Genomic DNA, 27,119 nt, shown 5'->3' on the forward strand with positions numbered 1-27,119 from the left:
GGTATGGGGTATGAAGGAAAAGCAGAAGATGGATGGCGGCCAAACCATATATTGTTGCGGCTGATGGACTGGGCAGAAAAGATATGAGTGGAACCAGGGTGTGGGAGGGCAGCCAATGAGAAGGGAACAGAATTCTTTTCTCATACTCCCCGTCCACCTTCATCAGTTGTCTCTTGTCTTATAATTAAATTGTCAGCTGTTTGGGAAGAGACAGTTTTTTGATCTGTGTTTGTACAGCACCTAGCACACTGGGGTCTTGGGCTATGACTGAGGTTCTTGAGCACTGTGATAATACAAATAATAAGAGGATGGAGTAATGGAGTGGAGCTCAGAGGGTGGATTAATGGCAATGGGGTCTGAGGGGCAGAGAAGTGTTCAGGTTCTGGAGTATTCACTAGATATGCAGAGCCAAAAACTGCAGAGACTGGATTGGGAAAAAATGGTTCGATGGGTTGATGTCAGAGGATGAACTGTTGGGATTGGGGGAAATTGGGAAAGAAATGGAGGGAAAGGAGAAGAATTCAAGTCCCAAGGGCAGAGGTCCCTGCTGACAGACACTGGTGTTACCAACAGTCCTTGGACAAGCCACACAAAGATCTGGAGTGCTCTGACATGCCACAGCTAATCCCAATCCCTGGCACATTCACACAAAGGCAGATCACAGTCTCTCCCTTACTGATGATTGAAGCTTCCCTCCAGTCTAACAAACAAGCTTGACAAACTCTAGCAGTCTCAAAAGGCTTTTCTGTGCTGCAGAGAGACTGCACAAAAAGGTGTCTTTACCCAGATCCTGCACTCCTGGGGTGCAGAAATTAGAGTCAGTAGTCATGACACTTGCACCAGAAACCCTGGAGGTAAGTGCTGTAGGTACCCCAAGTTATGGATCCACACGATTAGTGCTGCTCCCCAGTTTTGTAATAGTTTCTAGAAGGACCTATGTCAGTTTTCCAGATCCCCTACGGGTCTCCCTCTTTCTTCAGGGTAAGCCATGTGGCCTCAGGATGACTTTATACTGGACCTCTGGGCCTTCAGCCCTCCTGCTTCACCCTGTGAACTCAGTTCAACAAATCAAATGGAAATAGACTCCTGAGGAGACTAGTGCACTCTCCAAGGATTAATGTATCTCATCAAGCATTTACAGTGGCACTCAAACAGCGTTGTCAAAAATAGTCAGGTTTAGTAGTCAAGTGGCACACAATCTAGGAAGTCCTCAGTGTAGCTCAGAGGAAGGAAGGTTAAAGCAGAGCCCATTCCGGTTAACCCAGAGTCCAGACAAGCTGTAGTGAACCCCTTGGTTCAAGCTCTGTCTGTCTGATCTCCTTCATCTGACTCCAGGTCAGAGCCCCGACTCCTTCCAGCAGCAACTCCTATTCCCACACCTCACACCATCACAGTCCTTTGTTCTCCAGCTGGGAAATGTTGCTCAGGCCTTGTTGACAAGACAAAGTTATGTCAATGCAACACAGCTTAAGTCGAGAAAACTGCATGTGTCTACACTTAAATGTGTATCCCACTGACGTTAGTGCCCCTTTATGCTGACTTAAGAAAACCACCTCCCTGAGCAGTGCAGAGGCAAAGTCAATGTAATTAAGTCAACACCATCCAAGTGCAGACACTGTGTTACTTTCATCGATCTTCACTGGCCTCCACCAGCTGTCCCAAAATATTGCACACAGACTGCTCTGGTCATCTCCACTTCTAAAAGTTTATGGTCATGCCTCATCCTTCCTCTGAACTCCACCTTTCGAATACTTCCATGAATCAGAATAAGACACTCCCCCTGGAATTCTTACACCTTTCATCTAACGAGGTTTAATTAAGTTATCTTTTATGAAGATTAGGGTTTTTTCCCAAATCAGAAAATAATTCTGGAAAAATCCAGTAGACACAATAAATCTGTAACTGACATTGCTAACTGTCAGCTCTCAATTTAGAAAACCCCAAATATCCGGCTTTCTAGACAGATTGTCACTTGGAGAGGCTGATTACAAGATGTCCTGATTCTGAATATGGTGAAAGGCTGAGGAAGAAAATCAATGACTATCTTCAAAAAATTATGATTTTAAATCCACAAAAATGTTCAACAAAAGTTTTTTTTTTAAATAATTATTTTGTCCATTTTTTTCTCTTACAGACAAAGTCCTGCTGAGGAATGGTAAGTCTGCTTTGATATCAGAGTGATGAAAGTCCCATTATGAAAATGGGCACCATATTCTTCCTGAACTTACAGTCACTCACTCCAAACATAGTCTACTATTTAGCATTAATATTGTTTAACTCCAACTGAAGTCTGAAGTATAAATCTATTTGTGTATACACCTATGGTGTTTGTGTCTATATGCCCCACCAAAATCAGGGGCATGTTGTGTTAGTACTGTACAGTTATTCTAGGTGTTCTTTCTGCCTTACTCCATACACTAATGGGTGCTATCTATCAGAGCTAGCTATGTAATTCTGGCTGAATTTGGGGACAAAGCCTTGTGAAAGGGGACTCGATGACCTCTTGAGGTCCCTTCCAGTCCTAGAGTCTATGAATCTATGAATCTATGACCTTCTGTGCTCAGTTCTGCTAGGGTTAGGATTAGCTTTGGTCTGTTGTTATGCTCAAGTACAGACCTGCAGCTTTTCCAATTACAAGAGGCTGTTCAGCTCAAACACAGAATAGTCTAGTGCTTAATGCAGTCCTGATACTTCTCCCTTCCCCTGGTAATTCCCCATTATTACCCCACCCACATTACTCTTATTCACCCCTATTTCTGTAACCATTCATCACATTCCCATCTATCTTAGGCTTTCATTCCCCCAATACATGCACACTTAGAAGATCTCTGGAATCAAACCAAATTACTGGGATTCTCTGGAGAAGGGAGATCTCTTTCCTTCCTCTATGGGCTGACAGATAGGAGACCAACTGGTGAGCTGAGTGAGGTGGCCACAGGAGCAGAGAAAAGAAGAAAAAATGAGGGAGGTGTATGGGTAGACATCTAGTGGCCACTTGCACATGTACTGGGCCTGCATCTTAAGTGATGACAGTACATCTTGGTGTATGGCAATTTAGACAGCCGCCTCATATGTTTCTGTCTAAAGCAAGCTTATCTAATGAAACATTTTTTGAAATATTTCTAATTCTGAGTTTCCTCCATTGTACAGTGTCTCATAAATTAGAATGATGTTTAGATGGAAAGTCACCTGACATTCCACTTCTGACTAAAAAGTTTCCAGGTTATACATGTTGTGATACAGCATGGCCAGAGGGCAGCAGAAGAGTGATAGATGAGAGATATGTAAGCCCCAGGATGATGAGAGCCTTATTCCCTGTAGAGGAAAGAAAGTCTGCTACAGATTAATTAGAGCACCTGAAGCCAATTAAGCCTATTAGAGCACCTGAAGCCAGTCACCTGATAAACCCCCCCCCACCCCCGATTCAATCAGACAGTTGAAGGAATTGAAGCAGAGTGGTTTTGTGTTGGAGCAGAGAGCAGTTTGAAGGAGTTTGAAGCAGAGTGGTTTGGCGTTGGAGCAAAGAGCAGTGTGAAGGACAGCAGTTTGGAGGAAAGCAGAGGAGAGTTTGGAGAAGTGCTGTGGTGGGCCAGAAAACCAAGACCCTAGGTAAAGGGAAACCTGGCTTGTGCAGAGCAGAGGGACTCCACAGGCACAAGGGGTTGGGAGAAACTTGGTCTCAAGTGGAGAGAGTGCAGGAAGCCCCCCACAAGCTGAAGGGCCAGATAGGGAAGTAGCCCAGGGGAAGGAATCACTAGTTCAAGTGGTTCGCCGCTATTCCTAGGGCCCCTGGGCTGGTACCCGGAGTCGAGGGCAGGCCCGGGTCCCTCCCTCTCCACTCCCCTTCTCTGAGATACTAGTGGGACAGTTAATACCCCAGATCAGGGGTGAGAAATGGCATCCTGAACACCCCCATAAGAAGAGAAAGAGCGGGACCCATCATAGTAGTGCCTGCAATTTGCCACAATGTCTGTCTATTGATCTAATCTCAACATGTCCCTTTTTCAGATAATGAGAAAGCAGAAGTCAGTGAACACAAAGGAATTATTGCAAATATTTTAGCTCTTGGGAGTCTGCCCATGCAGCTGTGCAAGAAGTTGATCCAAACCGTAAATCCTTTTGGTGAGGAGTGGGAACTTTTACTTAGGGGGAGGGGATGGAAATGTTGCAGGTATGAAAGGAGTCAGCAAGGGTGAATTGAAGTGACAAGGATTCCCGCTCTTGTACCTGGAAGAGGAGAAAAGCAAAATCTATTACCTTGCTCCCTCCCCAAACAGAAATATTAAATTATTTTTACAAAGTGGAGCAGCTCCAAGAGTGGAGATTGACCACATTGCCTGGGGGTGAGGAGATCTCCCTGGTAAATGGGTGACCCACATTCAAGTCCTTGCTTTCTATGAGGCAGAATAGGGACTGAAAACTGCGTTTTCCTCACTAAGTCATTTATGAAACTTTTGGATAGTATTGGACCTAGGATTGACTCCTGCAGAATCCCACTAGATATAAACTCTTAGTGTGACAGTGAACTATTGATACCTACTTTTTTGAGTATGGTCTTTCAACCAGTTTTGCACCCACCTTACAGCAACTTCATCTGGACTGAATTTCCCTAGTTTGCATATGAGAATGTTATGTAGGACTCTGTTAAGAGCCTTACTAAAATCAACATCATATCTACATCTTTAATCATAGGATCATAGAAGACTAGGGCTGGAAGAGATCTAAGGAGATCATCTAGTCCAACCCCCTGCTCAAAGCAGAACCAACACCAACTAAATCATCCCAGCCAGTGCTTTGTCAAGCTGGGCCTTAAAAACCTCTAAGGGTATAGATTGCACCACCTCCATAGGTAACTCATTCCAGTGATTCACCACCCTGCTAGTGAAACAGTCTTTTCTAATATCCAACCTAGACCACCCCCACTCCAACTTGAGACTATTGGTCCTTGTTCTGTCATCTGCCACCACTGAGAACAGCCTAGCTCCATCCTCTTTAGAACCCAGTTCAGATAGTTGAAGGCTGTTATCAAATCCCCCCTCACTCTTCCCTTCTGCAGACTAAATAATCACAGTTCCCTCAGCCTCTCCTCGTAAGTCATGTGCCGCAGCCACCTGATCATTTTTGTTGCCCTCCACTGGACTCTCTCCAATTTGTCCACATCCTTTCTGTAGTGGGGGGCCCAAAACTGGACACAATACTCCACCTGTGTCCTCATCAGTGCCGACTAGAGAGGAATAATCACTTTCTTCGATCTGCTGGCAATGCTCCTACTAATGCAGCACAATATGCCGCTAACCTTAGCAACAAGGGCACACTGCTGACTCATATCCAGCTTCTCATCCACTGTAATCCCCAGGTCCTTTTCTGCAGAACTGCTGCTTAGCCAGTCGCTCCCCAGCCTGTAGCGGTGCATGGGATTCTTCCATCCTAAGTGCAGGACTTTGCACTTGTCCTTGTTGAACCTCATCAGATTTCTTTTGGCCCAATCCTCCAATTTGTCTAGGTCACTCTGTACCTATCCCTACCCTCCAGCGTATCTACCTCTCCCCCCCAGTTTAATGTCATCTGCGAACTTGCTGAGGGTGCAATCCATCCCATCATCCGGATCATTAATAAAGATATTGAACAAAACCGGCCCCAGGACCAACCCCTGGGGCACTCCGCTTGATACTGGCTACCAACTAGACATCGAGCCATTGATCACTACCCCCTGAGCCTGACAATCTAGCCAGCTTTCTATCCACCTTATAGTCTATTCATCCAATCCATACTTTTTCAACTTGCTGGCAAAAATACTGTGGGACACTGTATCAAAAGCTTTGCTAAAGTCAAGATATATCATGTCCACTGCTTTCCCCATATCCACAGAGCCAGTTATCTCATCATAGAAGGCAATCAGGTTGGTCAGGCATGACTTGTCCTTGGTGAATCCATTTTAACTGTTCCTGATCACCTTCTTCTCCTCCAAGTGCTTCAAAATGGTTTCTTTGAGCAGCTGCTCCATGAGTTTTCCAGGAACTGAGGTGAGGCTGACTGATCTGTAGTTCCCGTGGTTATCACGCTTCCTTTTCTTAAAGATGGGCACTACATTTGCCTTTTTCCAATTGTTCGGGACCTCCCCTGATCACCACAAGTTTTCAAAGATAATGGCCAGTGGCTCTGCTTTCCCCCATCCAGTAGGCTAGAAACCCTGTCAAAGAAGGAAACTGGTTGGTTTGTGTTCTTAATTAATCCAGGTTGTCTGTTACTTATCTCCCTATAATCCTCTAGGTGTTTGCACATTGATTGCTTATTTATTTATTCCAGTGTCAAAATTAGGATAATTGGTCTATAATTTTTGGGCTGAGTGTTTCTGGCTATCTGCATAGGGGAGGAGAAGAGTAAAGTCCATTCACAACTCTATATGTCTAAATATATTTATATATATGTCCTTTTTTCAGAACGTGGGAAGAAAGAAGACAGTCATCCCGAAGGAATTATTGCTATGATTTCTGAACTCATCCAAACATTGAAGAAGACCATACAAACCCTAAGGGACCTGAGTGAGTTTTTTTACTGGCAGATCAGGAGGAGGAAGGTGGGAAAGGGGCCAGGTGAGAGAGTTGAGATCCCCAGTGTTTCTGCTCTTGTGCCTGGGAAAAGAGCAGAGTCCATCACCAAGTCCATGATGGACATGCCTCTTGCTATGGGAGGGACAGCAGATGGACAGATGGTAAGAGAAGCAAGGATACAGAGCATCTGTTGTCTGGAGAAGGCAGACTGCCAAGTAGCTGCATGGGAAATGAATCAGTTTGTTAGAGGGAGGCACTGATATGCAAGCTCAGGGACAGAAATATCGACCCATAGGGATCTTTTACCCTGAAAATGTAAGCACTGAGTTTAGGCGGCAGCTAAGCCAGAGTTTTGTGACTTACAGTAGCACCAATATTGAGACAGAAACACCTAATGGCCTTTGTGGATCTGGCCCTTGAATACTAACAGTCTTGTCTATGTCAAGTCTTCATTTTTGGGGCCCATCACCCAGTCAATGGCCAGTCTCTAGAGCAGGAAGCATAAGCCTTACTTAAAGTCACATGGCTTTTAGAGCTGCCAAAGTGGGAGCAGAGACACTAAGTCAAATTCTGTCTCTACTTCTAAAGATATATGGTCATAGAATCATAGAATTGGAAGGGACCGCGAGAGATCATCTAGTCAAGTCCCCTGCACTTATGGCCGGACTAAGTATTATCTAGACAATTCCTGACAGGAACCATCCTGAAAGTTAGGAAGTTTTTCCTAATGTCCAACCTAAACCTCCCTTGCTGCAATTTAAGCTTCTTGTCCTATCCTCAGAGGTTAAGAAGAACAATTTTTCTTCCTCTTCCTTGTAACAACCTTTTACATACATGAAAACTGTTGTCATGTCATGCTTCAGGCTTCTCCTGAACTCCACCTTTGGAATACTTCCATGAATCTGAATAAGGGACTCTCCCTGGAACTGTTACACCTCTCATCCAATCAGGTTCCATTAAATGATCTTTTATGAAGATCATTTTTTTTCTCCCAGCTCAGAAAACAATTCTGGAAAAATCCAGAAGACTCAATAAATCTAAAACTGATGTTGCTGACTGTCAACTGTCAATTTAGCAAACCCCAAATATCCAGCATTCTAGACAGATTGTCGCTTTACAGAGGCTGATCACAAGATGTTCTAGTCATGAACTTGGTGAAAGGCTGAAGAAGAAAATTATTGACTTTCCTCTAAAATTTATGATTTAAAATCCATAGCAACTTACAACAAAATAAATATTTTAAAATAATAATAATAATTTTGTCTATGTCTTTTTCTTTTCTAGACAAGTTCCAGTTAGAGAATGGTAAGCTTGCTGTGATATACAAGTGGTGAAAGTCCCATTATGAAAACTAGCACCATATTTATCCTGAAGTTACATTCCCTCACTCCAAAGATAGTCCACTAGTTAGCATTAATTTTCTTTAACATCCGCCTGAAGTCTGAAGTGTGAGTCTATTTGTGTATATTCCTATGGCATTTGTGTCTACATGTCCCAGCAAAGTCAAGGACACATTGGTACTGTGGGTACTGTACTGTAGGTACTGTAAAGTCATTCTAGTTGTTCTGGTTTCTGTCTTATTCCATACAGTGCTAGGTCTATCTGAGGTAGCCAAGTAATTAAGACAGAATTTGGAGACGAAGCCCTGTAAAAGGACAGAGAAAGGGAATGACCTTCAGTGTTCAAGCAGCAAAGAGTCTTGTGGCACCTTATAGACTAACAGATGTTTTGGAGCATGAGCTTTCGTGGGTGAATACCCACTTCGTCGGATGCATGTAGTGGAAATTTCCAGGGGCAGGTATATATAAGCAAGCAAGAAGCAGGCTAGAGATAACAAGGTTAGTTCAATCAGGGAGGATGAGGCCCTCTTCTAGCAGCTGAGGTGTGAAAACCAAGGGAGGAGAAACTGGTTTTGTAGTTGGCAAGCCATTCACAGTCTTTGTTTAATCCTGAGCTGATGGTGTCAAATTTGCAGGTGAACTGAAGCTCAGCAGTTTCTCTTTGAAGTCTGGTCCTGAAGTTTTTTTTGCTGCAGGATGGCCACCTTAAGATCTGCTATTGGACAGTCTCTACGGAAAAGTATAAATGGACACAAATCAGATATTAGGAATGGCAATATACAAAAACCTGTAGGAGAACACTTCAATCTCCCTGGCCATACAATAGCAGATCTTAAGGTGGCCATCCTGCAGCAAAAAAAACTTCAGGACCAGACTTCAAAGAGAAACTGCTTGCACATGTTTTGGGCCTGCTTATAAATGATGACAGTACCTCTTGGTATATGGAAAATAGCTGTCTCTATCTAAAGCAAGCTTGTCAAAAGAAACATTTCTGATAAATTTCTGATTCTGAGTTACCGCCATTGTACAGTGTCTCATAAGTTAGAATGACGTTTAGATGCAAAGTCACCTAACATTCCTCTTCTGACTTAGAGGACTCCAGGCTGTACATGTCTATCTAGGGACCCTAATGGCAGGGCCACCCTTGGGGCCCAGCAATTTAAAAGGACTTGGGGCTTCCAGCCACCGCCGCCACTACCGCAGCAGCAGCCAGAGCCCCATGCTTTTTTAAATCGCTACCGGAGCCCCATGCAGTGCGGGCCATGCAGTGGGGATGGGCTGACTGGGGGAAGCTGACCCCCAGTCCTGCCCCTTCCACCTGAGACCCCACCCTTTTTGCCTGAGGCCCTGGATACTATTGGACCCAGGATAGTATTGGACCTAGGACTGACTCCTGCAGAACCCCACTAGATATAAACTCCTACTGTGACAGCGAACCATTGATAACTACTTTTTTGAGTATGGTCTTTCAAGCAGTTTTGCATCCACCTTATAGCAACTTCATCAGGACTGAATTTTCCTAGTTTGGGTATGAGAATGTTATGTAGGACTCTGTTCAGAGCCTTACTAAAATCAACATAACATCTGCAGCTTTCCCCCATCCAGTACACTAGAAACCCTGTCAAAGAAGGAAATTGGTTGGTTTGTGTTCTTAATAAATCCATATTGGCTGTTGCTTACCTCCCTATAATCCTCTAGGTGTTTACAGATTGATTGCTTAATCATTTGTTCCAGTGTCAAAGTTAGGATGATTGGGCCCTCTTTGTTCCCCTTTTTAAGTAGAGTTTCTCGGTTTTCCTTCTCCAATCCTCTGGGACCTCATTTGTCTCCCAGGAGATTTGTAAGATAATCACTAAGAACTCTGAGATTGCTTCAGCTAGTTCCTTAAGTACCCTAAGATGAATTTCATCAGGCCTTGCTGACTTGAATACATCTAACTTATCTAAATATTCTTTAACCTGTTCTCTCCCTATTCTGGCTTGTGTTCCTTCTCCCTTATTGTTAATATTAATTATGTTAAGTATCTGGTCACAATTAAACCTTTTAGTAAAGGATGGTTGAAGGCAGAGGATACATTTTAAGTAGGTGAGAGACATTGCAAAGGAAATGGAGGGAGAGGACAGGAGACCTGAGGGAGTGCTAAGGACAGCCAAACAGAGATGAAGCTTTGGGATGGAGAACTGCATATAAGGTGGGTGTGAGTATGAGGACACAGAAGAAGTGGGACACAAAAAGGGCATGGGGTAACTAGAAGATCAGAGCCACTGGTGTTAAGGTATTGTTGGTGCATGGCCAAGGGTATTTTGAAGATATGAGGGGCTATGGCAGGAGTTCAGTCCCGTCCAACTAATCTGGGCAATTCCTTGTAGCATACGCCAAGGACTGATCCTACCCCTGAGAGGTACCAAGATAATGCAGTCACCATTAATCCCCATCCCCTTAATTCATCTGGGAAATGGGAACCATGACTCAGCTTGAACTGAGAATTAGACCTGGAACATATTTAGGAAGAACAGTAATGTAAGTAGACTTAGGTAATTCAGTATATTAAAAATATCATTTTTCCAGACCAAATTCAGGAAGGAAATGGTGAGTTTACACTGCTTTCTGAAATGCAGCCTCTCACAAAGGAGTTCTATAATCTCTCTCTCTATCTCAACGTTGGGGTATCCCAAGTGAAAGCTACCTCAGAGAGTTAACTTTGCTTAGATATCTAATCAAAGTGATGAAACCTCTGTGCTGGAAACTGGCACCGTACTCTTTTGAAGTCATAGTTGCTCTTTCCAAATATAGTACATTATTTAGCAGACATTTCATATAACTCTCAAGTGACCATTGCAGTGGAAGTCTATTTTTATATAGCATTTTCAGTGTTTGTGTGTACTGGTCCCAGACACTTCAGGTGCATCTTTTGCTAGGTAGTAAAGACCTGGAAGATGTTGCTGTGAGTGCCTTAGTTCAAACACTAATTGGTATTAGATTCACCTGAGACACCAAATAATTCAGGATGCATTTGGGGACAAGGCTTTTTAAAAGACAGGTCACACATCCCAGATCTGGTGCTTCTCCAAGTTTTTCAGGTCAGGCACACAGAGTAGGCCAATGTTTAATGCAGCCCTGATAATTCTTCTTCTCCTTCCCAGTAATTCCCCCATCATGCCCTTGCCCATTTCTCCTTCTTCACCTCACACTCACCTTCCCATGTGTCCCAGGCTTTCATTCCCCCTGTGCATGCACACTGAGAACTTCCCTACAGTCCAACCAAATCACTGGACTTCTCTGGAGAAGGGAGAGTTGTTTCCTTCCTCCATGGGCTGGCAGATGGAGAAGACCAATTGGTGAGACACAAAGATCAGTGAGCTGAGTGAGGTGGCCATGGGGGCAGAGGAGAGAAGAAAATCTGATGCAGGGGAATGGTAAACCAGATAGTGGCTATTTTCATATGTGCTGTGACTACATGGCAACTGATGGAGATAGTATAGTGCCCCTGGGAATATGGCAATTGTTGGCATCATACTATATCTGAACCTTAGCTGACCTGGAGAAACAGGTTTGTGACATCTCCACCATTACATTCTGTATTCTGTACCATGTGTGATAATTTACTACAATGTTTAAATGCAAAGTGGCCTCTACATTCCTATTTTGTCTTAAAAGGCACCAGGCTATTCATACCTAGTGTGTGTGTATATCCGTATATTAATTTTTCAGGTTGTGGGAAGGCAAAAGACAGTCCATGCCATTCGCCAAGGGTATCCAGAGCTGTGAGGCATGACACCCCACCTGTCCTTAGTACAAGGAAGTCTTGTTTGTGCCTTCCTGTATCCATCAGCCTCTGGCAACATAAGCACAGCCTCCGAGCCCCCTCAGGCTTCACTCTATCTGTAGAGGTAGAGATGGGTGCACATCAACCATCAAGTCCTTGGAGTGTTCTCTGCAGTATCTAGTCCCTGGTCCACTGAAGGCTCAAAGAATTACAAGGCCTGCTTTTCCCAAAGGATCAGTACACCCCAGTTTGTAGAATTCAACTAAAAAACAGCCTTTTGCTTAATACCACAGCACTGAGATATATTTATAGTGAAAACAAGTATAAATTTATTATCACAGAACAGAGATTCAAGGTATAGTAAGTAAAAATATTGGAAACAAATGGTTACATCTAAACCAAAACCAAAATATGCTTTCTAGAAACTAAATTTAACTGCCAGGTTATGCTCCAGACTAAAGAAATTTTGTCTCACTCATAGTTCTCTCCAGAATTTTCAAGCAAGCCTGGCTGATACCACTTTTTCATGAGGAAAGGCCGCTGTTATTTTGCTTCCTCAATGAAGGGTGCCTGGGCATCATCTCTGCCCCACATATATAATCAAACAACCCTTTGAAGGGCACCTCCAGATAATATTCTTCCTCCCTCACTGTTTTTCGCTCTCAGTTCGGCTCTCTGAAATTCATTCTTGTTCAATTCAGACTGATTAGCGGAATCTCATTGTGAATAAGGCAAAGCTCAATTTACATGTGAACTGATAGATGAACAAACATCTCTCTGTCTGACAGAAAACTCTTTTTTTCACCTTTGCTGATGACCATGCCTACAGACTTTAAGGACATATTTTGCAGTATATATGCATAACTCCTCACATAGTATTTGTACATATATTTCACAATGATTTTGATGATTGGAGTAACACAGACTTTTATTCAAGACTTCACATGACTCCCTTTGGTGAAGTAGAATGTACACACCAAACCCATGAGATTCTTGTAACCTGTCTGCACCCTTTTGCCAATTGGCATTCACAACTCATGCAACTGTTCAAGAAGCTCATTTGATTCCTAAATGACTGTTGAGGGATTCAAGTTTTATATGGTGTTGATGAGGTGGCAGAGACAAAAGGTGCCAGGGTGGGACTTACCCACTTGGTCCTTCCTAAATAGGTTATAGCCTTTGATTTTAACCTCTCAATTGTGTGAATCATCCCAGCAGGTCACAGGAACACCAGCTAGATTGAATATATGCTCACAAATGAGGAATTCCAAATCCTCTTATTTGTTTTCCAGGCTCCTAACGTTAAAATCAATTTAAAGTGCTGTTCACAAAAGAAACAACACGTGAGTTGAGGAGCTGCCTAAGCTACCTAATGGGAAATGCTGACAAGAGGGTTGTGTGCTGATCCCTGTCCCTATTATGAAGTTTGGCCCCTAAATCCAGGCTTCAGGAAGGTATCTATGTCTCCAGGTGATCCACAGCTAGGAACCATCTCTGGGAGTCAGGCATCTTAGGTACCTAAAGTTTTTCTTGTGAGAATGATATAGGCAGGTATCTAACTTCACACAAAACAGCCAGAGAAGGCGTTGGTGGTCCCCACTTGCTAAGTTTTAGCCCAGTGATTAGAGCACTTATCTGGTATGTGGGAGACCCACGTTCATTTCCCCCCCTCTGCCTCATGGAGAGAAAGGATATGAAAAGGACTCTCTTGCTTCTCAGGTGAGTGTTGTAAGCACTGGGCTACGGGATATTCTGAAGCAGGGAATCCCTCAATGTCTCCTACTGAAGCTGTCCCTCTGTGGATAAATAATAGTCATCTAAGTCTGGGATTTAGGTGCCTAAGTACTTTTGTGAATCTTGCTCAGCATCTGACAAATTATTGAGGTTTACATGTAAAGTGACCTTACTTTCCTTTTGTTCCTTAAAACACAACAGTCTATACATGTCTAAATATACATCTATGCACATATCCCTTTTTCAGGTACTGCAAAGGCAGAAGACAATTGATCAACAGGGATTATTGCAAAGATTTTTAACTTGGGGGCCAGCCTTTTCAACTGGGATGATTTAGTTGGTGTTGGTCCTACTTTGAGCAGGAGGTTGGACTAGATGACCTCCTGAGGTCTCTTCCAACCCTATGGTTCTATGATTCTGTGAACTGTTCAAGAAATTCAGATGATTCCCAGTTAACCAGGGTGAGAGGTTGGAGTCTTTATCAGAGGACCAAGGAGGTGACAGGTGTGGAAAAGGTCAGCTAGGGTGAACTGCAATGCTGAGTGTTTCTGGCCATTTGCATAGAGGAGAAGAGCAAAGTCCATTCTCAATTCCAGCAACAACATCTGTGTTAGCATGGGAAGTAGGAACAGAAGAGCAGCATGTAGAAGTGATGAGGCAGAGGATCTGTTGGGTGTGGGAAGGCAGGCAGGCAGCTGACTGGGATGGGGAGAGGATCAGTTTGCTGTGGCTGAACAGAAAGCACAGCTGGAATGGTGTGGATGTCAGTGAATGGTGGGCGGAGAATGCAGTAGGAATGAAGGCAGAAAGGGGATGAGGAATTGTTATCTGGCCAGTTGTCAGGGCTGGTCCATGGGCTGCCTGTGTGTTCAGGTCAGCTACCAAGTCACAGTCAGGAGACGAGTGGCAGACTTGTGGTTGAGCTGGGTCAAGAAGCCAGGAAATCATGGTCATGTGCCACACTGCAGCCAGGAGCCACATAGTGGAGTCAGGAATGAACTGGGGTCAGAAGCCCAACTAGGGGTTCACAGCAAGGCAAGGTCTGGAACAGAAGCACGCAGGCAGTCAGCATCCCTGTGATGGCTTCCTGATTTATATCCAGCATGGCCCAATCATTGGCCTGCAGGGGGCCTCCACTCCTAAGCTACTGGGCGCTACTTCCTGTAATGTCTGACTTCACCAAATTCCCCAGCAGAAACCCAGCTAGAGCTTCTGGTGGTGATGTGGCAGTACTGGTGGCCTGGAAACTTTGTGGCCCGGAACCTTTGTGGCCCCACATTTGAGTCCTGCAGATTCTGATAGCTGTGGAGGCAGAGAACTTATTCAGGTGCAGATGGAACAGCACAGAGAGGAGTTCTGGGGATGAAGAATTCTTTCAGCAAGAAAGGGACAATAATGACTTATTGACAGAGACCTGGTGGGGAAGTTTAGGGTGCAAATGACAGGAAAAAAATCTTGGTGCCACAGATGGAAAGGCCAGAATGGCTGAGAGCAGAGGATAAGTTGAAGGATTTGAGGGACAATGGTAAAGAGGTGGAGGGAGAGAACAGGAGAACTATGGGAGTATGAAGGAGATGGTGTGAAGAGGAGAAAAGTTTGGGAAGCTTTGGGATGGAAAACTTATATGGGGAAGGAATAAGTTCATAAAGACACAGCAAGAAAGGGGATGGGGTGAACAAACAGGGGTGAGTATGCAAGAAAGGCAGTTAAGGAAAAGAGCTGATACCATGGAAATGATGAGGAAAGAAACCTGGGAGTAAAGAAAAGGAGTGAGGACTGATGGGGAAGGTGAGAGAAAAGGTGAACCTGATGTGAAGATGAACCAGTGGGGACAGAAAACTAGGATGGATGAGAATGAAGGGAAAGATTTAAAGGAGGAATGGGAAAGAGAGCGACAGGCAGGGAAGGAAATTGAATGAAGTCCTGATTCTGAATTCCAACCAATTCCTTTGTGAGCCACAAGCAGTCTGAGACCAACCATCAGGTATAGCCCAGCTATAGGAGGAGTCTTCCGTGTCCTAGATTTGGCACAATGATGAGGAAGAGGGTATGTTAAGAAGAAGAGGCTATGTCAGAGTTCAGTGCACTCCAGCTATCATGATCAGTCCCTAGATTCTAGCCTAACACACACCAACATCTGTTCCAATTTCCAATTTGCCTCAGAAACCATGAGATGCTAAAATAATACATTCACCTTTAATCTCCACCCCTTAGTTCCTGTGCTGAGGATGTCTCATCATGAGCTAAGAATGAGATTCCATAAATTTAAAAAAAATGTGATTTTTTTCTGCAGCTTTTTTATTTATGTATATATTTCTGGAACCAATCCAGGAAAAGTGGTTCATTGGTTTTTGAAAATCTGACATTATGCAGACAAGCTCTAAAATTTAAGGGGGGGTAACCCTCTATATGTCTAAATGTATTTCTTTGTATGTACTTTTTTCAGAAAATGGGAAGAAAAAAGACAGCCAGCCCAAAGGAATTTCTGCTATGATTTCTGAACTCATCCAAACATTGAAGAAGACCATACAAACCCTAATGGACCTGAGTGAGTTTTTTACTGGCAGATCAGGAGTAGGAAGGTGGGAAAGGGACCAGGTGAGAGAGTTGAGATCCCAAGTGTTTCTGCTCTTGTGCCTGGTAGAGGAGAAAGAGCAGAGTCCATCACCAAGTCCATGATTGACATGCCTCTTGCTATGGGAGGGACAGCAGACGGCCAGATGGTAAGAAAAGCAAGGCTGCAGAGCATCTGTTGTCTGGAGAAGGCAGACTGCCAAGTGGCTGCATCGGAAAAAAAATCAGTTTGTTAGAGGGAGGCACCAATATGCATGCTCAGGGGCAGAAATATCAGCCCGTAGTAACAGACCTGCTGCTAACGCTGCCACCACTGGTGCCCCGGGCCCTTTTAAATCGCTGCCAGAGCCCCCGGCAGTGCGGGCCACGCAGCGCGGATGGGCTGGCTGGGGGAGGCTGACCCCCCCCAGCCCCGCCCCTCCCGCCTGAGGCCCTGCCCCTTCCGCTCGAGGCCCCATACCAGTAAGTCATATGTGCTACTTTCACCCCTGTATATACCTCATTCCATTCTCCAAGTCCATTTATGAAACTTTTGGATAATATTGGACCCAGGACTGACTCCTGCAGGACCCCACTAGATATAAACTCCTATTGTGACAGAGAACCATTGATAACTACTTTTTTGAGTATGGTCTTTCAAGCAGTTTTGCATCCACCTTATAGCAACTTCCTCAGGACTGAATTTTCCTAGTTTGGGTATGAGAATGTTATGTAGGACTCTGTTCAGAGCCTTACTAAAATCAACATAACATCTGCAGCTTTCCCCCATCCAGTACACTAGAAACCTTGTCAAAGAAGGATATTGGTTGGTTTGTGTTCTTAATAAATCCATGTTGGCTGTTGCTTACCTCCCTATAATCCTCTAGGTGTTTACAGATTGATTGCTTAATTATTTGTTCCAGTGTCAAAGTTAGGATGATTGGGCCCTCTTTGTTCCCCTTTTTAAATAGAGTTTCTCTGTTTTCCTTCTCCAATCCTCTGGAACCTCATTTGTCTCCCAGGAGATTTGTAAGATAATCACTAAGAACTCTGAGATTGCTTCAGCTAGTTCCTTAAGTACCCTAAGATGAATTTCATCAGGCCTTGCTGACTTGAATACATCTAACTTACCTAAATATTCTTTAACCTGTTCTCTCCCTATTCTGGCTTCTCCCTTATTGTTAATATTAATTATGTTAAGTATCTGGTCACAATTAAACCTTTTAGTAAAGGATGGTTGAAGGCAGAGGATACATTTTAAGTAGGTGAGAGACATTGCAAAGGAAATGGAGGGAGAGGACAGGAGACCTGAGGGAGTGTTAAGGACAGCCAAACAGAGATGAAGCTTTGGGATGGAGAACTGCATATAAGGTGGGTGTGAGTATGAGGACACAGAAGAAGTGGGGCAGAAAAGGGGAATGGGGTGACTAGAAGATGGGTGAGTAAGCAGGAAAGAAAACAAGGAAAAATAACTAACAACATGACAGGGACAAAGAGTGAGGAAGAGGGCCGAGAACTTATGGAGAAGTTAAGGGCAGAGTTGAATGTGATGGGAAGATAGGTAGGAGAAGCATGACGGGAGAGATTTGCAGGTGGAATGGGGAAAAGAAAGTTATAGATAGGGAAAACAGTGTGAGGGGAAAGAGAGACAGGCAGGGAAAGAAAAGAGGTTGAGTGAAGAAAAAGGATCTGATTTTGCATGTCCAGTGGTCCCTTTAGTGTCCTCCAACAGTCAAGAATTGGCCACCCAGTGGTATCAGCATTCCTCAGTGTCCTGGCTGTGGTAGAATAACCCTATTCCATCCCCTTAAGGGCCACTGTGGTAAGTTATTGTTGGGGCACAGCCAAGGTTATTTTGAGGGGCTATGGCAGGAGTTCAGTCCCCTCCAACTAATTTGGGCAATTCCAGAACATATTTTACTTTTTTCCTCTCACATTTCAATGTTTTCTTCATATTCCTCTTCAACTTCTTTATCTGTGTCATGTTCCCTCTCTCGGTCTTTATTTTAGTCCTTTCATGTCTCATCTTATGAGATTACAGTATGATGAATTTAATATAGAATTCTATGTAATGTCTGTTTTCAAGGCAAGTCATTATATCTAGCTCCCTCCCAATCCAGGTCAGGTCATAGAATTAGAAAGGATCTCAGGAGGTCATCTAGTCCAACCCCCTGCTCAAAGCAGGCCCCATCCCCAGATTTTTACCCCAGTTCCCTAAATGGCTCCCTCAAGGATTGAGCTCACAACCCCAGGTTTAGCAAGCCAATGCTCAAACCACTGAGCTATCCTTTGATATACTTTGGCCTGTGTCATATCTCAAGTACTTCTGTTTGATTTCTCAGCTGCTACAGTCCTTAAGAAGAATGTTTTTAACTGAGTACAGATATTTCTTCATTTCCTTGTCTTCCCTCAATGCAAGAACATTCATTAGCCCACCCATTCCTTTTTAAACCCCTAAGCTTTTTGTGCTTATCCAAGGGAGAGTTCAGCCAATTTTGTGACTGCTTACATTTTGATTTTCTTTTCCAAAAATACTGAAGAAAAATGTATAAGTATGTAAGAAATTGTCTGAGAGTTTCAAAGGAAAAAATACAATACAAGAAAACAAAGTATATATAAATATAAGAAAAAAAAAGAAAAAACCTCTACAATGAAAAAAGTATAATTTTTCCCTCCCTCTTTTCTCAGCTCCGAAATGTCTCTTACTGCCTAGGGATCACATTTTGTTTGTTTTTTTGTTTTGTTATACTTCAGACAGCTTGTACCTGATTTTCAGTGTGGTTGAGCTCCCACAACTTCAAATTAAATCAATAAGAGATACAGGTTGTCTTGACACAGGAGGTCTCAAATTACACCCTGAAAATCAGTGGCTGCTATTGGAAATATAAGTCCTAGACATGCAACAAAAAAGGGAGCTTAACTTAGACTCTGAATTTAACTTTTTATTGTACTTAGATTTGATATTTCTGTTAATGTTTTCCAGACAACCACTTTTTACCTTTTTCTCACATTGCGATGTTTTCTTCATCATGTCCCTGTAATCTTTCTATCTATATGCCATGTTCTCTTTGTCCCTGTCTCTGTTTTAGTCCTATCACTTCTCATCAGAAGAGATAATATAACAATAAATGAAGTACAAAAATCTAAACAGACTCTGCTTTCAAAGCTATCATTTCATTATTTAGCTCCCTCCCACCACATGCCAGATCATTGATGCATTGTTTTTTACTGTGTTATGCCTCAAACACTTGTCTTAGTGTTGGATTTCATTGTGCTGCAGATCAAGTTACATCAAGTGAAATTTGGACTTTGAGCTTCTCGCATCTCATTTTTAACTGCTTAGTAACTATATTCACACGCTACAGAAAAGTGGGGCTAGTCACTTTCAGCTGAATTTTGAAACATGGCTGCTGTGATTCTAATATTTAATTTTGTCCCAGAGGTGATCTCCGGGAGAAAATTAGTAAGTTGATGTTGGTTTGTGAACAATTTCACTCACAGACAAGCAGGTTTTATGCTGAAACTAGGAATCACTGGTGTATTCATCTCACTGAACTTAAAAAAAAAAGTCCTTGATTTGGATGCCTTTCTCTTTCTCTAAATTTGCGGAAGAAAACCTCACACAACCTAGGACGAGGTTTCATGTATCTAGTTATTTTTCTTACTTGTGCTAGTGCACTACAAATACCATTGTGGACACAGTGGCAGAGGCGGAGGCTCAGGCTAGCCCCCCAAATACAATGGTGACAGACCCCCTTGGTACATATGTTTATGTAGATATACACTGAGTGTCACAGTGCATGGAATTTGTACATTACTTTACATTTGGATACTACAGCACATATTGAATATTTAAAGGATTGTATTTTTTTTCAAATGAATTTAAATTTTATGTTTTTCAGAAGAGCTTCAGAAAGAGAATGGTAGGTTTGCTTTGACTTTTGAGATTATTGTGAATCAGATTGAGCACAATTTATTCGTATTTTCTTGGTATCACTAGAGGTCCTTCAACAGACTGAGGTTTAAAGCACTGTAAGATAGCTGTGGTAATCTATGGTGGGAGAAGGACATTTGTAAACAGGAGTCAATGGGGTGAGGGCTGGGTCTTCAATTTTGTGAGCACACAGCGCCTTGATTTTATTTAGTTGTGGAGTGCAAGATTCGGAGCTGTGACTGAATCTGGGTGATGTGTTAAGTGTGTTGTATAAGAAAGACAATGAATGAGAAGACTGGCAGTTGATGACTGGGAAGTGTGGAGGGGCAGCTCCTTCAATGAGGTAAGGTAACACCTGTTCACCCAATTTCTAATTCAAATCACACTATTCTTTTGCAGACCAACTCCGGAATGAACTTGGTAAGTTCTTTTTGATTTCTCAACTGCTACTATCCTTCAGAAGTTTCAGTAGATACGCTGGAGGGTAGGGGTAGGATACAGAGGGACCTAGACAAATTAGAGGTCTGGGCCAAAAGAAACCTGATGAGGTTCAACAAGGACAAGTGCAGAGTCCTGCACTTAGGACGGAAGAATCCCATGCACTGCTACAGACTAGGGACCGAATGGCTAGGCAGCAGTTCTGCAGAAAAGGATCTAGGGATTACAGTGGATGAGAAGCTGGATATGAGTCAACAGTGTGCCCTTGTTGCCAAGAAGGCTAGTGGCATTTTGGGCTGTATAAGTAGGGGCATCGCCAGCAGATCGAGGGACGTGATCATTCCCATCTATTCAACATTGGTGAGGCCTCATCTGGAGTACTGTGTCCAGTTTTGGGCCCCACACTACAAGTAGGATGTGGAAAAATTGGAAAGAGTACAGCGGAGGGCAACAAAAATGATTAGGGGGCTGGAGCACATGTCTTATGAGGAGAGGCTGAGGGAACTGGGATTGTTTAGTCTGCAGAAGAGAAGAATGAGGGGGGATTTGATAGCTGCTTTCAACTACCTGAAAGGGGGTTCCAAAGAGGATGGATCTAGATTGTTCTCAGTGGTACCTGATGACAGAACAAGGAGTAATGGTCTTGAGTTGCGGTGGGGGAGGTTTAGGTTGGATATTAGGAAAAACTTTTTCACTAGAAGGGTGGTGAAGCACTGGAATGTGTTACCTAAGGAGGTAGTGGAATCTCCTTCCTTAGAGGTTTTTAAGGTCAGGCTTGACAAAGCCCTGGCTGGTATGATTTAGTTGGGAATTGGTCCTGCTTTGAGCAGGGAGTTGGACTAGATGACCTCCTGAGGTCCCTTCCAACCCTAATATTCTATGATTCTATGATTGCTTTTAAGTGAAAACAGATATTTCTTCATTTCATTGCTTTCCTCAATCCAAGGAGTGTTCATTAGCCAGTCAATTTCTTTTTAACCGCATAAATAATGACTTTCTTACACAGGAAGTTGGTTGGTCACCCTAGAATATTTGTATTTCTTTTCTTTCATCTAAAATGGAAGACTGATTTAAGTATCACTGTACAGTATAGACATTCAATAATATCATGACTCTGCTTCTGTTAAATTTATTTTGAGTGTGTGCAGGAGGCTAACATAAGTTTTCTATGGCGTTTATTTTTTCATCACGTAATTTTTTTCATGATGTGGTATATGTTAATAATTGGGAAAATCATTTTGAGAAGATGAAAATTCTATCACTTTTACCTGTTGTGTAGCACTGTGGAATAATAGCTCTTTTAATTAAAAAAAAAAGTTTTCTTTCAGATTCTCATCCACATTGCAACATCTTCATGGTGCTTTGACTACACAAACTTCTCCAAACACAATGGATCAGAGCACTAGGGGATTCCTCTTGCACTGAGGAATCTTTGTATCATGTACAGCTATTATTTCACCCTCCCTCTGGCCCAGTGTAAATGGTGTGGTGGGAAAAAGGGGGCATGGCTCGGCATCAACATTATCTGCTTTGTGCAATAGTCTGGGATCTGTTGTTACCACAACAGTTTAGAGCATCCTTCAAGCTGCTGTATTCTGCACAGTGTGAACATCTCACTGCAGAGCAGCTCAGAACTGGAGGGTAGGACGCAAATAGAACCTTTCATCACTTCGCCTCCCCACCTCACACCAAGCTTCTTTGAGTGTTCATTAGTCACAGCTCTGGACCTCTCTTATAGCCTTCATCCCAGTGATTAGAGCAGAAGGTGAAAAGGGGGTCTCCCACATCCTGGGTGAGTGCCATAACAACTGGGATAATGGTTAAGAGAGAGGTTGTCCTCCTCCCCAGCCATTTTGTGTGGAGTTAGGCACACACTGCTGCTTTTCATTTAAGATATGGTTAGCTCACCTGACTCCAGGAGAAAGTTCATTGCTGAGAATCTCAAGTGGAGATAGGAACCTCCCTCCAGCCCAGACTCAGGTGATGAACTCTCTGAAGGGGCAGGGCTTATCATCTCCCATTGGCTAAATTAGGTGTCACCCTGTCCAGTGTGCTGGCTTTTATGAAGCCCATTTTTAAGCACCTATCTCTCCACCATGTCAGCTAGCATCATTGTTGAAGAATTGAGGTGCATGCAAGAAACAATGATCACATTTAATCAGCTGTGCCTTTATTTAAAGTATTCTCACATATTTAAAGAATACGCCAGTTACTATAACTGTTGCATAAATTTCAATGGGTAGGAAAAAAACCAAAGTGTCCAGCACCAGTATTTTGAATTCTTTCATACTCACATATCCAAATGGAATTGTGAAGGATACTGGAGGTGTCGGGCTCTTGTTGAGGATCAAGAGATGATGACCTCCAGGAAGTGATGAGCTCCAGCCATCTGTCAGGCCCATTTATAATAAGTTTTGCACATATTCACCAAAGCTAATTAATATGCATGTCCATCTTTGGGAGCACCCAGTAATAACGGGGGACTCTTAATCTCAGAGGCAATTTGGATAATTCTTCTTTAATTTATTAACATTCACATCACTTTATCACCATAGTAGCATGCAGTTACCTTAAGGAAATCTCTAACATTTCACCCTGGTTACCAACAGTCAACTTATAGTTTCTACCTCTTATAGACATTATTATCCAGACTCAGTTACTTTTCAAAACAGCAGCGTAGAAACATAGACACAAGCTGAGCAGATTTATTATTAAGTTAGCATGAGTAAGTTAGCTTTATAATATGGACAATTTATCCTAAATTCTAAAGCCTAATTTGGCTAAGCTATGTATTTTACACACTTAAGCCTGTAGGTTTCTTGCATTTCAGTTTAAACCTTAAGCTGTTTTTTTCACCCATAACCTACCAGATATTAGTTTCTTATATCCAGCTCTTATAATAGATTAATGTATTAATTACAATCTACACCCATGCCTGGGCACCTAACTCAGGCCTTGCAAATTGCGTTGGGTGGCTAGATGTCTAACAGTTAGATGTTGACATGCTGAGTTTTTCAACACTCAAGTCCCTTTTTGGCTAACCCCTGTCGCATTTGGGATGTACTGCCACTGCCACACTCCCAAAGTAAATGATAGTAGTGGGGTCTGAATTGCTGTTAACAGAGTCTGCGGTGGTCTGAAACAGTGTGTAAGGATGAGGGGGAAGTGTGAGGGAGTTTGATCAATGTAAGAGAAAAAGCTGAAATCATATTACTCAAAAATAAGCAGGTTACATGATGAGATGAGGCATTGGCTTGAGGTCAAGACAGACAAAGCAGTTCTTAGGCAGACCAACACCCTGCTCAGGTTCTAATCATAGGAGTTCAGAGGAGCCCACATGTAGGTAAGACAGGTGTAGTATACCTGTGTGTGCACTTTAAGCACATGTTTGTGCATATTAATATCAACATTTCTTCCTGCTGAACAATTAAATAGTCATTTAATGCTTTCTCAGTCTGGAACATCCCATTGCCAGAAGCAGGAAAATCTTTAGTATGGGCCTCTTTTAATTCAATGTCTGTTATTTCTCACTTGATTTCAGAATGCAGCAGGGCTCGCAATAAATCAGGTAACAGAAAACATTTCTTCCAGGATGAAGAAATCATTGTGTTAATACAGCAATCAAACTAGAAACATACCAGAAAATGCTGCTATCCCGAGAGCAAATCCTGAGAGCCATGCTCAGTTTTTACACAGTGTTTACTTGGGGAAAAATATCACATTTATGTAAGGACCTGATGCTGACTTCATATCAATTTCACACCAGTGTAATTTCATGGATTTATGTGGAGTCACTTCTTATTTTCACTGATGTGAGGTCAGAATCCGCCCAAAATGTTTTATCTGTTTTATTTGAGGAAACACTAAGTCATGGCCTCAGGATCTGGAGCAGAGTAAAAGCACAGATGAGGTGGTGGCAGTAATGGTGATTGCAGTGGTTTTAGTAATAAGAGTAATGATGACGGGTTATGATTCTGGGTAGTTGTGGCAAAGAATAAAATGGGTGAGATTGTAATGGCATTTGGTATTGATGAAAACAGTGGTGAAAAGTTAGCTCTGGGAGAGGTGGTGGTGGTTTGAGATTGATGCTGATTATGGTGATAGGAAAAATGAATATGGTACTGAGTAACGATCATTAAGGGGATGATGAAAGACAGCTGTAATTATGGTGATTTATGACTGTGGTGACAGTAATTTGCATTTTGTTGCAGTTTTCTTCTGTTATCTCAAAGCTCTTTGCAAATGTCAGTCCAGCTGGATCTCTCGCTCAGTGTAGATGGTATTATATACAGTTCACAGAGACTGCTTATGATATTCGAACAAGCTCACTTGAGTCGGTGTCAAAGAAGGGAATAGAACTCGGGAGAAAATAATAAAGACAATCGAAGTCCAGTGATCTAATATAATCCGTGCAATAATTTTCTTCTCTGCCATCTGCTTGGGTGTTTAGAGATTAACATTTTTACAAGGCCCCAGTTCATCAGGGTATGTAAGCAAAGGCTAAACTTTAAGCATATATAAGGGTGGCACTTCCTCATCTGAGCACAACTACTGGTGTATAGCCACGTCAGTCCCCAGATATCAGAGGGACAAGCTGGGTAAGGTGATCTTTTATTGGACCAACTTCTATTAGTGAAAAGAAGAGCTCTGTGTGGCTTGAAAGCTTGTCTTTCTCACCTAGAGAAGTTGGTCCAATAAAAGATATTGCCTTACACACCTTGTCTCTCTCACATCTATTAGATCAGGCCCCAAAGGCAGGGTATTCAGGGAGTGACCTACTTCGTCAATCCTGATAGGACTCGGGCATGAGTTAGGTGCAAAATTGCTTGGCAATGCCAGGACTCAGGTGGCTGAGTGCACACCCAGTTGCCAAAGTTTAGGAACCATGGGAACTTTAATGGTGGAAATCTAGGTGCTTAGGAAATTTATGTGCCTGCAGGGTTAGGCAGCAGCTGGGCAAGGGTTTTGTGAATGCCAGTGTCACCTAAATGCTGGATATATATGGCTATATCCCCCTTGTGAATGCCACTCAAATAATTCAAATCACTTTCAGTTTCATGTGAATCTCAAGCAACTCTCATATATTTGAAATATTTCAGTATAATAAAAAACATTGTCAAGCAGGCTTCAATCAGGCAAAATTCCCACCTAACAAAGGAGTGCAGGATGGGGTCTACCCTGCAAACTTCTCGTAACCCAGCTCAGACTGACATTAGACCAGTGCTTTGGAAAACCCAATCTCTCTTTGCAGATGACATCACTCTTGATGCAGGAACAGCCCACCCCAACCTCTGCATTGCTGGGGATAAGAAGAGTTTGAAACATGAAGCCCAACCTCAGAAAGTTCCACCACATCCAGAGAGGTTCGATTCGACTGTCTGTGTGTTGGGCTCTGAAGGATTTGCCTCTGGAAAGCACTACTGGGAGGTGGATGTTGGGAGCAGCACTTACTGGGACCTGGGGGTGGCCAGAAAATCCATAGAGAGAAAAGGGAAACTTTCTTTGTCCCCTAAACAGGGATTCTGGGCTCTGAGTCTGAATGGGGGAGATTATTGGGCAAAAACAGATCCATGGACCCGGATCATGGTGCAGAAAAAGCCCAAGAAAATTGGAGTTTACCTTGATTACCAAGATAGGCAGGTGACCTTTTTCAGTGTAACTGACATGTCTGTGTTGTTCACATTTAATGACTGTTCATTCTCAGAAGAGGTTTATCCCTTCTTTAAAAATTCCCACAAAGAGACAACAATGAGAATTTCTTCAATTAAAGAAGAGGAATAAATTTAAAATGGCTGTGAGGCTCCGTGTTGTTGACTAAACTAAGCCAAAGCCCCTTGATGTGTCATGGCACTGTTGACCAAACTGAACCAAAGTAACAGAATGCTTTTCAGTCAAAAGAAAGGTGATCTGAAAAACCATTGGCTATGAAATTATAGTTACATACATTGCTAATGCTGCAGGGGTGGTGGCTCCCCATATAAGGAATGGGACTGCACCGGAATCTGTAAAACTGAGCTCTCACAAACAGAGCTATTAACTAGAAATGTAATTTATTTTCATTGCTAACTACTAGTTTATCTGGACAAGGTATATTAGCAGCTAAAAGTAAGGAAATAATATCCTATATTATACTAATGAGTCTGTGCTAAATTGTATAACCAGTCTTTGAGTCAGGTATAAATACAAATGGGGTAATCACACAATCTTGAGAAATATTGACCAGCTGCTCTGCTGTCTTCAGGATTGGTTGGTAGCATATTGACTTTTCCATTCTGTATTATGCTGTGTTAATTTTTGCTTAATATTTTTCATTAATAAAAGTTGATTGATTGAGCCTAGTTATTTGATATCTCATTATATTAATTTATAACAAACCCATAACAATTTATACTGATGCATCTTTGTGGAACAAAAAAAAGAAGAGTTGTTTACTTTTGTGATGCCATCTTATCTGTATAATTTCCATAAAATAAGTGTTCAGCCTCTTAGCAATTACTGATATCTGTGCAACCTTTTAAGAACATGAAATTTCTGACACAGAAATGTAAGAATTTTACTGTGGAAAATGCAGCACCGTTTCATAACATTGCTTGACATTGGCCTTGGAAACAAAATGACATCAATATTATTGCTAATTTAATGTCAGCATATTTCTGTACAATAATTAGGCCAGATTCATGTCTGACTAATAATTATAATCTGGGTCTATATTCAACTGAATAAGTCTCTCTGCACATGCCTCCCCACCATCAGGGCTCACAGAAGCTCAGCTACCATCAGCACCAGTGAGGAGCCTTTAAAAG

At 42.5% G+C, this 27,119-nt stretch overlaps 1 protein-coding gene across 15 annotated transcripts in view; it reads left to right on the plus strand.

Annotated features, from left to right (window-relative positions):
* Positions 1-26,654, plus strand: part of LOC123350396 (butyrophilin subfamily 1 member A1-like) — a 40,333-nt gene extending 13,679 nt beyond the window's left edge. For 8 of the 15 annotated variants that reach the window (XM_044988967.1, XM_044988969.1, XM_044988974.1 and 5 more), the window contains 9 exons: positions 2,135-2,155; positions 4,009-4,122; positions 6,441-6,542; positions 7,836-7,856; positions 15,838-15,939; positions 19,847-19,867; positions 20,278-20,298; positions 23,858-23,884; positions 25,568-26,654. In XM_044988967.1, the coding sequence (XP_044844902.1) occupies positions 2,135-2,155; positions 4,009-4,122; positions 6,441-6,542; positions 7,836-7,856; positions 15,838-15,939; positions 19,847-19,867; positions 20,278-20,298; positions 23,858-23,884; positions 25,568-26,097 (959 nt within the window). In that variant the 3' untranslated portion in view covers positions 26,098-26,654. The remainder of the gene's footprint in view (positions 1-2,134; positions 2,156-4,008; positions 4,123-6,440; positions 6,543-7,835; positions 7,857-15,837; positions 15,940-19,846; positions 19,868-20,277; positions 20,299-23,857; positions 23,885-25,567) is intronic. The other 7 variants (XM_044988980.1, XM_044988973.1, XM_044988972.1 and 4 more) reach the window with 6 other exon arrangements.
* Positions 26,655-27,119: the final 465 nt, after the last annotated feature.

Source organism: Mauremys mutica, chromosome 15 (assembly GCF_020497125.1).
Source record: "Mauremys mutica isolate MM-2020 ecotype Southern chromosome 15, ASM2049712v1, whole genome shotgun sequence".
NCBI lineage: Eukaryota > Metazoa > Chordata > Testudines > Geoemydidae > Mauremys > Mauremys mutica.